Source organism: Ovis aries, chromosome 9, assembly GCF_016772045.2.
Source record: "Ovis aries strain OAR_USU_Benz2616 breed Rambouillet chromosome 9, ARS-UI_Ramb_v3.0, whole genome shotgun sequence".
Taxonomy (NCBI): Eukaryota; Metazoa; Chordata; class Mammalia; order Artiodactyla; family Bovidae; genus Ovis; species Ovis aries.
The window spans coordinates 16,198,374-16,214,475 of NC_056062.1; the positions used below are offsets into that span (position 1 = coordinate 16,198,374).

Here is a 16,102-nt window from a genome sequence, read left to right on the forward strand (position 1 = left end):
GAACTTTGTGGCCAATCCAATACTTCTTTCTCTTCTCTCCCTGTTTATAGTATCATAACTGACCTAATGCCCACACAGCTGTCTCAGATTATTACTTAGGAGAGACCAGAACTGTCAAAGTGTGAAGTCACAATGTGCTGGGTTTCATGTCAGTGTTGAGTCCTGAAATGGCAAATGGCCTGTGGCCAGAAGTCTTGATGAGAATATCCTCTACTCCTGTAAGGAACAGTCTGGTTAGGTGATAACTAGGCTTTTATTAAAAATATTCTGTTTGTATGATTTCTTCAGTTTCTCGGATGGAAAAAGCTCTCAAGCGTATCAGGTGCTCCAGTTTGGGCAAAGTGATCATTGGATGTTCTGGTTGGAACTGAGCAAGGCCCGCTGATGCTGCTGCATGTTGGTGTCCGCTCCAGACTCACACGTTGCACTCCTGACTCCCAGGGTGGTGGTGTTGGGGCGGGGGGCAGTCTTTGGGAGTGACTAGTTTAGATTAGGTCAAGGGGGGACCCTTCCTCCCTTTGTGCCCATGCACCCAAGGAAAGGCCCGTTGAGGTCACAGTGAGAAGTGGACATCTGCACACCAGGAACTGGCACCTTGATCTCGGGCCTCTAGTGTCCAGAACTGTGAGAAGTAAATGTTTACTGTTCAAGTTAGGATCGATGGTGCTTTGTTACGGCAGCCAGTGTAGGCTAAGATGGTTGATTTTTAGTGACATTGATTAAGGATTTGTCCCGTCCCAGTGGCCCTGTCGTGTGGTTAGGAGGACGTTCAGATTGATCCCAGGCTTCCTCCCAGCTTGGCATGTGGAACGGAGGTGAGCAGCCACCGTGGCCTTGACTTTCTGTGTTTGCTTCGGTAACACTGGGTCTCTGTCGTCAGGCCTGATCTGTGGGGACAGGAAGACTCAGCCAACTGGGGTTGAATCTCAACTCTGTTCCTGTCTGTATGACCTGGGGCAAATCATTTCACTGCATCAAGCTCGTTAAATATTTTTACCATGAAAGAATTTCAACATAGTAGTGTAAAGAACAATAAAATGAATTCCCATGTAACAGTCACCCAGATTCTAAAGTATCAAGATTTTTATATATTTACTTCATCTCTGGGCTTCCCTGGTGGCTCAGCTGGTAAAGAATCTGCTCACAATGCAGGAGACCTGTGTTCGATCCCTGGGTTGGGAAGATCCCTGGAGAAGGGACGGCTACCCACTCCAGTATTCTGGCCTGGAGAATTCCATGGACTGTATGGTCCATGGGGGTCACAAAGAGTCAGACACAACTGAGCGACTTTCACTTTCTTCATCTCTGACTTTTCCTATTTGTTGAGTTATTTTGAAGAAAAATCCCAGAGGCATCATTCCATTTCACACCTTCATGCTTTAGTATGCATTGCTAAAAAAAAACGGACATTTTCTAATAGAATCACAATGTTAATGTTATACCCCAATATTAATGATTATTTTTGATAGCATTTAACACCAATCCACAATCGAATTTCCTAGACTGACCCTGAGTTCATTTTGATCACCTTTCAAAAGGAGATGATGATGCCCAGACCCTCCCTCCAGGGCAGGAACTTTGTGGGAGGGTGTTGCATGCCTGTTTTGGATGGAGAGGCTTTGGAGTTCTGCTGTAAACCCCGGGGCCTCACCTCTGAGGGGCCTAGGGTGGGATCTGGCCAAAAGCACGTGCTCAGTGCGTGGAATCGTCCTAATGACGCAGGTGTTTCCTAGCGCTTTGTGCGAAGCACAGCACTGGCCCCGTGGACCGTGCTGTGCACGCGCAGGCTGCCTGCAGCAGATGTGCAGAGCTTGCTCTGTCATCTTCCATCTCTGAGGGTTTCTAAATTTCTTCCCCTGGACACGAAGCCTCCTTTTCTGCCCAGCAACCATGTGTTCATCCTCTGTGGTCAGTTGTGAAGTTTCTACAGCAGATGTCACGTGTCTCTGAGGAACCCTGTGTCCCCGAGGAGGCCCCAATGCAGACGCACATGAAGTTGTTTGATAGTCCGTGCTCCTGGAAGCCAGCCCTGTTCTCCCTGCTGCAGCCATGTTGCCTTATCAGTGCAGATCACTTCTGGGAGAGTTAGCTGGAAAGCAGCTCATGAGTTGGTTGTGTCCCTGTAGCCCCTGTTCTGCTCCAGAGGCAGGTGGCTGCCCGTCTGTCATCTCTAGAGAACATTAGGATTTCCCCTGGTGGAGGAGAAGGCAAACACATGTGGCTGGAGTCATGGGCTCAGCTGGAGAGCAGGGGTCTGTTGAGACCGAGGGAAATAAGTGAGCATGTGTTCACCCTTTACCTGGCTTCCACAGCCGGCCTGATACCCCCACGTGGGAAATCCTGCCCGGGAGAAGTGCCCAAAAGGAGAGGCTAAGACACAGACAGGGGAGGTTCCCAGCCAGAGACCCTGCAGTGAGGCCCACGGCTGTGCACGTCCCCACCATGTCTGTCCTGTTAACTGCAGCCGGCCAGCAGGACAGCTGGGTACCATTCCTCCTTGGGAAACCTTGCAGGAGGCATTGAGCATCCCTCACAGGCTCATCCCTGTCTTCATTTCAGCAGGGCTTACTGGGAGAGCATAGCTCCACGTAATCAGGTGCCTAACCCATGAGTGCTCTGCCCAACGTAATGCAAGTTAGGTCACTTAAGTTCTCTCAGTGGGAGCCCTTTGGGAGATTTTGTTGTTGTTCAGTTGCCAAGTCATGTCCAACTCTTTGCGACCCCATGGACTGCAGCAGGCCAGGGTTCCCTGTCCTTCACTCCATCCTGGAGTTTGCTCAGACTTCCGTCCATCGAGTCGGTGATGCCATCCAACTGTCTCATCCTGTCGCCCCCTTCTCCTCCTGCCCTCAGTCTTCCCCAGCATCAAGGTCTTTTCCAGTGAGTTGGCTTTTTACATCAAGTGGCCAAAGTGCTGGAGCTTCAGCTTCAGCATCAGTGCCCTCCAGTGAATATTCAGGACTGATTTCCTTTATTGACTGGTTGGCAGTCCAAGGGACTCTCAAGAGTCTTCTGCAACACCACTGTTCAAAAGCATTTGTTCTTCAGGGCTCAGCCTTCTTTATGGTCCAACTCTCACGTATGTACATGACTACTGGAAAAACCATAGCTTTGACTACATGGACTTCTGTTGGTAAAATGATGTCTCTGCTTTTCAGTACGCTGTCTTGGGAGATTTACTGCCTGTAAATTGAAGATGATTTGATTGTTTCAAGAATTTTGTTTGTGCTGCAGATTGGCATTACTGTATTATATCCAGACTGATTCTGGTTGCTTTCCTGTCTTCCTGCTCCCTAAGGAATGACGCTTAGATTCAGAAAACCCCTTAACCCACTAATGCACATGCCTGAGAACTGGGCTGTCCCCGTCTGGCTGTTGTTTCGTACAGTCTGTGGTCCGGGAGCTCGTGGCCTCCCTGTGCGGCCCCGTGCACTCCGTGCCAGCCTCCTGTGCCCACAGGCCCCGTGACGGTGGTGACAGTGTCAGTGTCCCTCCACACATAGCCTTGCGTCCACCAGCCTCTGTTCGTAATCCGTTATCTCATTTCCCTCTTGGTCATTCTGCAGATGGCAGGACAGGGCTCCCGCTCAGGTGGTCACCCCACAGTCGGGGAGGAACCAGACCGAGTCCTGGAACCCGGCCTCACTGCCCAGCCCGAATCCCCTCCCCTGCGCTGTGCTCCCCTGTTACCCCCGAGTCCTCCACCCTCCCTGCCCGCCGGGACAGGAAGCAGGTGGGCGTGGACCTCTGATCCCGACGCCTTCGCTCTTCTAAACAGTGCTGGAGTGAGGATGCCAGAGGCTGAGGGGCAAACACGGGATTTTTTAAAAAATATAATTTTATTTATGTATTTCTTTATTTTTGGCTCTTCTGAGTCTTTGTTGCAGCTCAAGCTTTTCTCCAGTTGTGGCGAGTGGGGCCTGCTCTCTGTTTGCTGTGTGCAGGCTTCTCTTTGCGGTGGCTTCTCTCGTTGCAGAACAGGGCTCTCAGGCTGTGGGCTCGGTAGTGGCGGTGCCCAGGCTCTGGAGCACAGGCTTAGGAGTTGCGGTGCACGGGCTCAGTTGCTCTGAGGCATGTGGAGTCTTCCCAGTCCAGAAATCAAGCCCGTGTCGCCTGAATTGGCCAGCAGACTCTTTACCACTGAGCTACCAGGGAAGGCCCAGACTTGGGATTCTTGACATGGCCTTTCCCTTCATTTGGGCTCAGTTTTCTCATTTGCAAAATGGGCACAGCGATGCCTGCCTTCCCGAGTTACCATGGGTTTTCCAGCAGGAAGCACTCTCAAGCTCCAGGGTGTCACAGAGTCTGTGAGCTTGTGTCTAGAGCCCCTTGTGGGTGACAAGCAAACTTTTGCTATTACCTACCTCCTCCCCTCCTCCCTCCGAGTGAGAGGCATGGGGGTGAGGTGGAGAAAACCACAAAGCTTATCTCACAAAGCTTTACTTTTAAATAAAAATATTGATTTGTAATTATTTGCTTAAATATCTGTTATACAGATGGACTGTGCACTCCTTGGGGACAGGCCCTGGCATTTTGCTTGGTACTTAGTAATTGCTGGAAAAATATTTGTTAAGTAATAAAATGTACCAATTCTCTAGTCCTGCCTGCCCGCCCATCGACTTTCTTGAAATTTGATAAGGTTTTATTCTCTTGGGAAATGAAATCTCCTAGGAGATGGTAGCTTAATTTCCTTTTTATCCACAGACCCTTATGTGGGGCAGCCACCAGTGATTATTTAAACAAATTGAATGAAGCTTCTGGATTCTTTTTGTCTCCTGTGGTCACTGCCCCTTTATTTCTGTCAGAAGATTGGACTTATTGGACTGTCAAGTATTGGGTTAAGAATTTTATTTTTGCTCAAAAAAATAGAGCAAAAAAAAAAAATCACCCTCCCCTCCTTTTTCTTTGGTTTAGGTAACCTTTATTTTTATTTTCTCATCAGAAAAAAAGGATGTGACACAGAGCCTGGAGAACTATACCTCCAAGTGTCCCGGGACCATGGAACTCCTCACCCTCCCAGACGGGCTCACGCTGCCCCCAGTGCCCTTCACCAAGCTGCCCATCGTCAGGTAGGACACGCTGGCCGGGGCGCGGGAGGCGGGCTCGCTCCTGGCGCCTGCTTTCTTCTGAGCAGGGGTGTAGATCTGCAGAAGGGTCCCCGTTTGTGGCTGCCTGTGCATTTGGTCCGTCGTCTCGTGAAGTCTCAGCTGCCGCCTGTGAAGCGTGTTTCATAGATGAGAGTCAGACCGGAGCCATCACAGAACGGCCATCGCCATGTGCCTTTCCACCGGCAGAGCCGCTCCAGCCTGTGTCTGCCTGGTTCCGCAGCCAAGCCGTGGCCTCTCTGCTTGATGGAGACAGACCGGGCCTCATGGCGCCTAGCCATGTCTGGTGGACTGTGCACCCCTGCACACGGGCCTGGGAGCGCCTCCACTCCCTTGCTTTGCGGGGCTCACAGGACTGTCCGTGGCTGCTCTTTCTCCCAGCTGGCTGCAAGCCCTTCCTTGTTCCCGCGGACCCCCAGCCCCATACACCCTCATGGAAACGCTGAGCAGGCCGATTGTATGGTGGGTTTCATTTCTGTGCTCAGCTCCGCCTCCTGCTCACAGGGCCTTTCCCTCCCTTACTCTGGCTGGCGGTATTCAGTCATCTTCCAAGATTTAGTTAAAGATTATTTCTTCCGTAAAACCTTTTCCCTGAGCCCCCCAGATAGAAATAATTACACCTTCTGGATAATTACCAATTGTTTCAGTGGCAAAGAGTAGAAAATCTAGTAGTGGATAGCAAATAAGAGGTTATTTATTTATTTTTTTTATTAAAAAGTTGGAAACAGGTGGCTTCTCTGTAATGCTGTCTTTACCTCATGATGATCAAACGGCTGCTGCAGCTCCAGATGATATATCTACATCCAGGATAGGATAAAGGAAGAAGGGCCAGGGCCAGGGCACCTATCTTTTGTTTACTAGCATAGCAAAAATGATCTTGACAGGCTCACAAGTGGACTTCTTCCCCAGTCTCCTTGACCAGGAATGCATCTCCTGGCCACTGCTGGTTGTAAGAGAGGTCGAGGACATAGGGTTTAACTCTCCCCATCTCTGTAATGCAGGTGGGGAAGGGAGAAGGGGACAGAGTGGTGCTGGGTTAGCTGGCCAGGAGCATCTTCCATGTCTTTCTTCCTTTTCGTTTATGGAGTGTGATTATACACCTTTGCTCTGTCTGTGAGCTCCTGGAGAGAGCTTTGTTTTGCAGCCCTTAGGTGCTCTTGTGTGTTGAGCACATGAACAGATCCAGCCATCAGGATTCTTCGTAAGCAGTCCTTAGAACATCTGACCCAGATTGTCTTAGACACAGGGGGGTTTATGGCACATATACCTATAGAATCCAGGAGAGGGATTCAGGCAGGGCTGGAGCCAGGTGTCAGACAGTCTCACCAGCACCTGCCTCTCTGCCCTCTCAGCTCTGCCCTCTGCAGCCAGGCTTCAGTCTCAGGTTCTTGGTAGCGTCAGGCTGGCAGCTGTGGCTCCCTGTCCTGCAGTGGCTGGGAGAAGAGAAGGTGCTGCCTATGGAGGGAAGATAAAGCTTCCTTCTCCTGGGAGCCTCCACTGACGCCCCTGCTCTCTGGCACTTCTGCTGGGTCATGAACTCAGCTCTGAGTCCCTACCCTAGTCCTGCACTGGCCGTTTCCTGCCAGAGCCCTGCTTCCCTTGGATGGAGTTGGAGTTAAGATCTGGGTGCTGTGTGTGCGCCTCACTGTTGGGTTGCTGCTGCTCCCAGTGGACAGAGCTAGGCGGCATCTATTTATAGACACACATTACTCACTGCATGTTCATGCCCATGGCTATTCCTGCGTGTTTCTGTGTACTGGAAACAGATCATACTGATACCTAAAGCTCCAATTCCACCCAGCACCTTAGGGGTCCTTCTAGTATCTGTAAGCCCTTCTCAGACTGGGGGAACACCTCAGTCTGGTTGCTCATTTGGTCAGTTCCCCTACTGGTTACCATGGCTACTGTGTTGCCCTCCCTCCCCATGGGGAGCTCTGCCCCAGCCCTGTGGGCCCCATCACCCAACTTGGGCAGCTTTGACTGTTGCCCATCTGTGCAGAGATAGCCAGGAGTTTCTTGGGTATGTCTACCCTGTAAATAAGGTTGAGGAATTGAAAACCGAGAGCAAAGGTAAGCGGATTTGTCCCATGGCTTTCTTACCAACATATTTTCTGTCACTTTCCTAATGAGTGTCCTCTGCTTTGCATCGTCCTTATTAGCCACAGTATCCTGAGGTATCAGCTTTTAAAATGCCGAACGTTTCCAAACGGAATCCCTAAAAATAATTCTTGTTCTGGAAACGTCATCCCTGGACTTCTGCTTTACTGTTGGCAGCTCCATAGACCAAACACCATGATATTAGTTTCACAGCAATTTATGCTGAATGAGCTATGCTTTAGGTCAGGTACCTTGAGTGACTTTTTCTGGGTACGTTTTGTGGGCAGACGTTTGATGCTGGACTTTGAGTTATGAATGAATGCCATGGCTGGCTTGTTGGGTCTCTTTTCTGTCTGACCATGCCCTCAGAATCCCTCTGCGGTCTTTAAAAGCCTTTTATGTGATCTGAGGCTTCTGTGCTTTGAGTCGATGATTACTAGGATGACAGGTGACACCTCATTTTTAGGCGGTGATAGTGGCACCGAGTAGAAAGCTATTTGTGCTGCGAGGAGATGGTGTCGTTTTATTGATAAGCGCGCACAGACATGAGTCGGTGGTGCCGGTCCAGAGTTCAGCAGGGTGCTTGCAGCATCGCTGGGCCTGGCGCTTCGTTCCCGTGCCTCTGCCCGCGGGTGTTGTCCTTTGCGCAGGGACTCGGCTCTCGGTGCCTGTAGACGCGTGCTGTTTTAGGGAGGGAAGAGAAGGGCTTTTGTGCACCTGCCGTGTGTCAGGTGCTGTCATAGGTGCTTTGTTTTGTTGTTTGGTCGTTCAGTCGTGTCCAGCTCTTTGCAACCCCATGGACTGTAGCCCACCAGGCTCCTCTGTCTGTGGGATTTCCCAGGCAAGAATACTGGAGGGAGTTGCCATGCGTATCAACTCAGTTTTCACAGTGAAGGTTTGAAGATCTCTGCTTTAGACCACTCCCCCTTCTCTGCCCGAGTTTGGAATCAGCAGAAAGAAACATCTGTCTCAGGTGGAAGGTGGAGCCCGTGCCCTGTGTGACTCAGGGCTGCCCAGATGTTCGCCAGCCTCTGGCAGAGCCCTGGGGCCGGCCCCATCCTGTCTCGCCGAGAGCCAGGCAGAATCCGTGCCCTTGCTCGGCAGGCAGGCCACAGGAGAAGGGCCTGAGCAGCGCACATGCTGGTTCTCCTGCCAGATCTGCCCTCTCCCTTAGGAGGAGTGAGGGGAGGGCGAGGTCGGGATCCTACCCTAGGCTGTCCCTCCTCCACAAAGCACGGAGCCGGGGCGGGGGTGGGGCACGTCCACAGGACCTCCTGGACGGCGTCCTCAGGTACTGATCATCTTTCCTATTTCGAGTGAGAGGCTTGAGGTCCAGGGGTGAAGCCCTCCTTGCTGTTGCCCAGCTGGTGGACCCTTCACTGTGTTCAGGTCTGCGGCTGTTGCAGGTGCGTCTCCCCCGGGCTGGATGCAGTGGGTGTGAGACGCTCATCAGTTGCCAGCGTGAGGACTTGCCGTCTTGCCCAGCACAGCACAGCCGGGTCCTTTGTGCACAGAGGGCTGGGATTTGCCGCTGTTGGTGATAAACTGCTTAGCCCTGAGGATACGGCTTTGAAAGATTTGGAAGCTGAGTTGGAAATCCAGCTTTTGTGAGCTTATTCATTCAACATTGACTGAGAGGTCCGCATTGGCGTGTTGCACCAGCGCTGGACTTGAGACAAATGAGGCCCTGGGTGCCCTGTCCTCGGAAAGCTCACGGCCAAACAAACAGAAAACTGAGCGATTCTGATCCTGTACGAGAAAAGCATGCCGAAGGGGCTTGCAAAGACAAGGAGGCAGAGAAAGTGCAGGACAGAGTCCTTTCTTGAGCTGTGGCGGGTGAGCACCACCTCTGCTCGGGTCATGGTGGGAACAGGTGAGGATCACACGTGTGACCTGGCCCTCCCCAGGGCCAGGCTCAGGAGCCGTCAGGGGTGGCCAGGAGCGGTGGGGTTGCTCATGTGCAGGAAAGGGTCGCAGTGGAGGCCGGGAGAGCTGAGAAAGGCGTGATGTCGTGGATTCCCTGAGGCAGTCTCTAGTTTTAGACACACACACACAGACATATTTATGTAGTCAGCACAGATTAGCCTGTGCCGTGGCAGAAACATGGCCCCTAGAGTCTCAGAGATCAGCCCTTAGCACGGCCCAGGTTGACGTCTCCTTCACGTGGTGTCCGATGCAGATCGGGCAGGTAGCTTTCCAGGGTGGCTGACCTCCCCGAGGTCACTCAGCGATTGGGCGCATCCGTCTGCTCCATGTCCAGCCCCCAGGACTGCCTTGAGGAGGAGGCGGGGCACCGCTGGGGGTGCTTTGTCTCTGAGGGACCCGCACTGCTTCCCCTCCCGACCCTCCAGCCTTTCCTCCTGCAGAGGGGCTGTGGGTGGGGAGGGGCTCAGTGGCCCCCAGCCTTCTGACCCACCCTCTGCCCCTCACCGTGCCTTCAGTCTCACTCCAGGCCCTGACCGCTGTCTCGCCCCGCTGTCCCTCCCAGGGGCGGTCACAGTGCTGGAGCTGGAGGACATGCTATGTCCGGCTGGCCCGTTTCCAGCTGTGGGGTTGGTCAGCATGCTTCCTCTCTCCTGTGTCAGTTCCTCGTTGAGGACTTGGAGGTGATGGTGATAGTACCACAGCTCGGGAGGGGATGAGGTTTAGTTGGGATGGCGCGTGGGCGACAGTGGGCACAGGCCTGAGGTCTGGCTCTGTGGACCGTGGGCCTTCAGTCCAGGCTGACTGGCATCACTAGCAGACATCCACAGCTGGAAAAGCGGCTTAGTGAGGCGCAGGCCGTGCAAATGCAGAACTGGACGCGCAGGTAAACAGAGGCAACGGGGCTGCTGCCCTTCGCCCGTGGCTCCTCCAGATGGCCTGGGTCTGCACCTCTGTTTGCTGCGGGCCTGCCCATCAGGAAGGAGGGAACCAGCTTCTGCAGAGCGGTGGGCATGGTGCCCACTGCGCCTCCCCGTATCCCCAGTGGTTTGTGTTACAGCCCAGGAGCCTCAGCGCAGGGAAGGCAGGCCCACAGCTGATGGGTGCTGCCGTCCCGATGGAGCAGGCCGAGGGGCAGGCTCTGTCTGCCCACAGACATCCTCTCTCCTGGGACTGTCTGGTGGGTGGGGGCAAGTTGAGCTTGTCCTGCAGAGCTGAGTGCTTTTCCTCCCCTCAGCTTATCTGCTGTTTGATTTACTGTCCGTATAACACCAGATATTTGGTCGTATTTACGCTGAAGCCAAGCTAACAAGGCAGTTGAAGTATTTTTGTTCCCTTTGAAACGACAGGCGTGTGAAACTGCTGAACCTTCCTGCCAGCCTCCGGCCGCAGAAGATGAAGAGCTTACTGGGCCAAAACGTGTCGGCCAAGAGCCCCTTCATCTACTCCCCGATCATCGCCCACAGCCGCGGGGAGGAGCGCAGCAAGAAGATAGGTAGGCCGGGCCGCCGAGCTCCTGGGCCGTGTTTGGCCGCCTGATACCCGGAGGCTTGTCTGGACTTGAGCTCGTGAGACTTGACGCGGTTCATGTGAGCCTGTGGGATAGACCCTCACTCAGGTGTATGCCGTTTGCTGGCTTTGTCTGACTACTGCCTATAGGTCTGCCTTTTTAGTATCTAGTTCATAAAAGGAGGTTTTGTGAAAGTTCTAGAAACCAGAAGACTTCTGTTATTCGAGACTTAGGTCAATTACAGAGGAGAGGTGCTTGGAGACCAGGGTGCTTTTCCAAGCCTGGAGTGACTTCTGAATCATCCAAGGAGATTAAAGGTCATCTTTGTTCAGAACTGAATGGGCATAAGGGTGTCCCATCACTGTCCTGTTTGAAGGCTGGCAGTGCTCGTTTTGTGTCTCGCTGGCGATCGTCGCCTCTCCTGAGAGGCCTGGTGCCTCAGCAGGGCACTGTGACATTGTGTCTTGGGGCTGGGCGGGGCAGGACCACTCATTGCTGAGGACCCCTCACGGGCTTCTCTGTGCGCTCAGCCCCCTGCCGTGTTCCAGGACACGGCCCCCTCACTTTCCTGTCCCCGTGGCCCCCAGAGCTCCCCTGTGCCACCCTGTGCCTCCGTGTCCTCCCCCAAGCTGGCCGTGCCGCAGGCCTCATTCCTCGCCGCTCCCCCTCCTCGGACCCTGCACTCTTGGGGATTGTGGGGCCTGTGAGTCGCAGTGACAAAGCTGCAGGGCTGAGAGGCAGGTCACTGGTTGGTCATTGCTGACTCTGTCTGAGACGTTTCAGTGGAAGACCTGCAAAGCTTGTGCAGCTCAGTGCTGGCTTCTCCTCTGTCTTCCTTTTTTCCTCCTTTCATTTTTACACCCCTGGCGTGAGAGAAGGCGTCCTGGCTTCTCGAGGCTCCCCCCAGGATATAGCAGTCCGAGTGCACTCAGCCACCACCCACACGCAGAGCTGAGCCCGCCTGCCGCGCGCTGTCTGCCTTCCCGCTCACCTCCTCCCGCCTGTCCGGCCCTGCTCCGCGGCCCCAGCCACACGACCGCTTGCTGTGTTTTGAACGTGACCTCTTGCTCCAGTCTCAGGGCTCTGCTCTGGGTAAATGACCGACTGCAGCAGTCTCCTGGCTCTTAGGGGAGCAGGGCCCCACCCAGCGGGCACTTGTGATGACGTTCTAGTTCTGGTCTGTGATTCTGAGAAACAGCCCTGGCCTCCTGACTGCTCCTCTGCTCTGGAGAAGATGCCAGAGAGGCTGGGAGCAGGGGGTGGGTGGACCTCGTGGTTGAGCGGTGGTGGAACTGGTCCTAGGCGTCTCCAGCACATGGCCAGCGAGCAGTGCCCGTCTGCCAGGGGACGCCTCCTTTGATCTTTTGGAGGTGGGGGGCTTGGGTCCTGTTTGCATCAGAGTCTCAGGGGTCTCTTGATGGTGGGCAGGCCACCTTCCGGGCCCCTTCCCCCCAGGTGGATCTGGGCCCATCATTGCAGAGTTAACAAGGTTTGTCTCCTGGACACTGTAGGAGTCTGGCTGCTCTTTTTGGGTCTAGTTCAGTTCAGTTCAGTCACTCAGGCATGTCCGACTCTTTGTGACCCCATGGACTGCAGTATGCCAGGCTTCCTTGTCCATCACCAACTCCCAGAGCCTACTCAAACTCACATCCATCGAGTCAGTCATGCTATCCAACCATCTTAGCCTCTGTCGTCCCCTTCTCCTGCCTTCAGTCTTTCCCAGCATCAGGGTCTTTTCTAGTGAGTCAATTCTTCACATTAGGTGGCCAAAGTATTGGCATTTCAACTTCAGTACCAGTCCTTCGAATGAATATTCAGGACTGATTTCCTTTAGGATGGACTGGTTGGATCTCCTTGCAGTCCAAGGGACTCTCAAGAATCTTCTCCAACACCACAGTTCAAAAGCATCAATTCTTCGGCGCTCAGCTTTCTTGATGATCCATCTCTCACATCCATACATGACCACTGGAAAAACCATAGCCTTGACTAGATGGACCTTTGTTGACAAAGTAATGTCTCTGCTTTTTAATATGCTGTCTAGGTTGCTCATAGCTTTTCTTCCAAGGAGCAAGCGTCTTTTAATTTCATGGCTGCAGTCACCATCTGCAGTGATTTTGGAGCCCAAGAAAATAAAGTCTCTCACTGGTTCCACTGTTTGCCCATCTATTTGCCATGAAGTGATGGGCCAATGCCATGGTCATAGTTTTCTGAATGTTGAGTTTTAAGCCAGACTTTTCACTCTCCTCTTTCACTTTCATCAAGAGGCTCTTCAGTTCCTCTTTGTTTTCTGCCGTAAGGGTGGGGCCATCTGTATATCTGAGGTTATTGATATTGGGTCTCATTAGGGTTGATGGTAAGTTTTCTCCCTAAAGGACGTTTTAGGAAACTTTCACCCATTTTGTGTACAGAAGCTTTTAGAGGTGATCTGGGGACTGGAGATGTGAGACTCCTTCTCAGGACCAGCAGCATGATCTGTGGGGCTTCATGCAGAAGGAAAACGTGGGGCCCCTTTGCTCAAACATTAGGAAGACTTTGGAGACAGAGAAGGCCCTAAACAGAATGTGGGTCCCCCTGAGTCGGGCACCATATGGCTGCAAGGTCCCAACCCTTGACACTGGCGTTTCCTCTTCCTTCCTCTCTGATCTTTAGAAACTGCTGAGGCTTCCTTTTATGAAAAGAGTCCTCTGTACTTGCTGCAGAGGGTTTTTACTCCATCCAGTGATGCAGGTGTCGTGCTCCCAGTTCATCGATGGGAAAATTAAGACTGAGTGAATGTAAATTGTTGCCCTAGGTCAGGAAGGAAGTTAAGTGGCAGAGCTCAGGCTTTGTCCATGTTTATGACTCAAAGCCCAGAGACATTTTCCTTTATCTTTATTTTTTGGCCGCGCTGCGTGGCTCATGGGATCTCAGTTCCCTGACCAGGGAGTGAACCCACACCGCTGGCAATGGGACTGTGGCGTCTTAACCAGTGGACTGCCAGGGAATTCCCAGGGACTTTTTTCCTCGAAGACAGTGAGAACTTACTCTGAGCTGGGGATAAATTCAGTGGATGGTGCAGGATTTTTTTCTGGGATGTAACAGAAACTTCAGCCAAAATGCATGTTATTTGTTGGAGACCCATGGGTAGGCAAGTGTAATTTATATTCTGTGGCTTCTAATATCTTTCTGGCAATAGACTCAGCAGCGAGTACCTGCCTGCAGGTTTGAAGAATCACATGTCTTTAACCCAGAATCCCCATCTCTATGAATCTCTGTGTGTAATTGGGGGGAGTTATCACAGCAAGGACACGGAGTATTAGAGGGGAAGAAACGCTGGGGGCTGCTCCTGGGACCATTTTCTGTGCTAACATGGAGTAATTTACCAGTCTTTCCTTCTAAACTCCCTGCGCAGTGATGGGTGCGCATGTCCTGAGTGTGAGCACAGAGAGGTGAAGAGTTTTGTGCCAGGACTTGGTGTGGCCGGGCTTCATGCCGGGGTCCGCAGCTGCCTGGGAGGATGGACAGGCGGGAACTGTCCCATGGCCTCCCCGGGCTGCAGTTGCGCTCTCTGCGGGAAGGGGGCGCTAGACGCCCACTGCACGGGCTCCTCAGGGCTCGAGGGAGATGCTACCACAACGGTACCCGGCGCTGTTCACGCAAGGCTCTGAGCAGCGTCATGTGCGCTGTCCAAGGTGCTGGGGGGACAGTGAGAAATCAGGAGTGCCCCCTGCCAGATGGGTCCAGCCAGCGTGGTGGAAAGAGATGAGCTTGTCGACAGAAGCCCCCGAAAGACGCTGTTAGTCCACAGCTAAGACCTGCCTGGGGGCCGTGTAGCACTGTGGGGGGCCCTGAGACAGGGCTGGGTAATAGCCTCCAGTGCTGGCCCTTCCCGAGGTTTCCGGGACAGACTGTGGAGGCACGCCAAGACCCGGGGAGGAGATGATCTCTTGTCAGACATTAATAACTGTTCCTGTAATAAAGATTTATCCCAGGTTTACCTTTAGCGACTCTGACTGTGCGAGTATAGACGATTCCTTTCAGCACCGCAGGAAAATGAATTTTAAAATGATGGTCATTTGACCGTGACAGAGAAGACAAACAGCTCCCTCACTCTCAGGCAGCAGCCTGTTAAAACAAACGCCGTTTTCCTCAGCTGTGAGGGAGGGCTGGGCGCTGACCGCGGAGGCAGTGATGTGCTCGGGGTGCTGCTGAAGGCGGGCTGGGGGCCCTGTGCCCTGCAGCAGGAGTTCCCAACCTGAGGCGGGTGAGGAGGGCTGGGTTCCTGGAGCCAGCGGGGAACAGCAGCCAAGGCTTGGGGGCCAGGCAGACAGGAGGCGGGCCCGGCGGCCTCATTGGTCAGGGCCGTGGATGATGGATGGTTCAGCCTACCATGTCCTTCTTGGTGAATGAGGATGACCTGTGCCCTGCTGACCACTGCGCCGTGCTGTTAAGACTGCATACGGGCACCTGCTTGCTCAAGCATTTTAAGAGCCAGCTCACCTGGTGGGCTGCTTCTTCACTGCGTGCAGGTTCAGATGCCACAGGCTTGGTGCAGCCTGTCTTAGTCTCTGTGCGAGGGCCTGGTGCAAAGTGTTTGGGGGAAAATGGTGTCTTTATGAAAGCCTATGAAGCTGAAGAATGCTGGTCAGTAAATCTTAGTGTCTGCTCTAGGAGAAGCCCTTTATCCACCACTGTCCGTTCTAGACACTTCTCTGAGTTCAGAGACCTGGCTTGAATCCCTGCCACACCACTTGCTGGCTTTGTGATTCCCAGCGCATTTGTTAACCTGCTTGGACCTTGGTCCCTGCCTTGTAACATGGGATTGTGGTACCTCCCTCACCAGGGCATGATGCGGAGTCAGACAGCCTTCCGAGGGCTGGCCAGTGGCTCCTGCCCCGCACCTCGCTTGGTGCTCAGGTCCCTTCTGAATTGCCCAGTGGAGTATCTCAAAGGAGGAGAGGGCAGTGGAGCGGGGGTGGGGACTGCACAACGGATGACCACTGACTTTGTGGCTTAAAGAACACAAATGTATTTTTCTCACTGTTAGCGTCATGAGTGCAGCCTGTGTTAGTGTGGGCCTCTGCTCAGGGTTGCAGGCTGAGGTCCAGGTCTCAGATGGGGCTGTGTTCTCATCGGGAGGCTCGACTAGGCAGGGTCTGTTTCTCACCTCCCTCGGGTTCTTGGTTCCCCAAGGAACCAAGGATTGTGGGGCTGAGGTCCCTGTCCACTGCTGGGTGTCACCTGGACCACTTTCAGCTCATCGCAGCTGCTCTCAGACCCTGGCTACCTGGCCTCCTCCACACACCTGCTCACGTGTTGAGTCTTCTCACTCAGGGTGAGCAGGTTCCCTTCCAGGGCTCTTCGGAGAAGACCAGGTCCTCCTGGGATAATCTCCCTTGGGGTTAACTCAAAGCCCACTGCTTTGAAGGCTTGGGGCCCCACATCACATATGAAAACCTCCTCCCCCTTTGTTACAGAAAATAACCAA

The 16,102-nt window shown here is 53.2% G+C and overlaps 1 protein-coding gene across 7 annotated transcripts in view; it reads left to right on the forward strand.

Annotated features, from left to right (window-relative positions):
- The window catches only part of TRAPPC9 (trafficking protein particle complex subunit 9), a 405,352-nt gene that overhangs the window by 87,863 nt on the left and 301,387 nt on the right, over positions 1 to 16,102 (forward strand). For all 7 annotated transcript variants that reach the window (XM_060419983.1, XM_060419984.1, XM_060419988.1 and 4 more), the window contains 2 exons: positions 4,943 to 5,069; positions 10,475 to 10,620. In XM_060419983.1, coding sequence (XP_060275966.1) covers positions 4,943 to 5,069; positions 10,475 to 10,620 — 273 coding nt within the window. The remainder of the gene's footprint in view (positions 1 to 4,942; positions 5,070 to 10,474; positions 10,621 to 16,102) is intronic.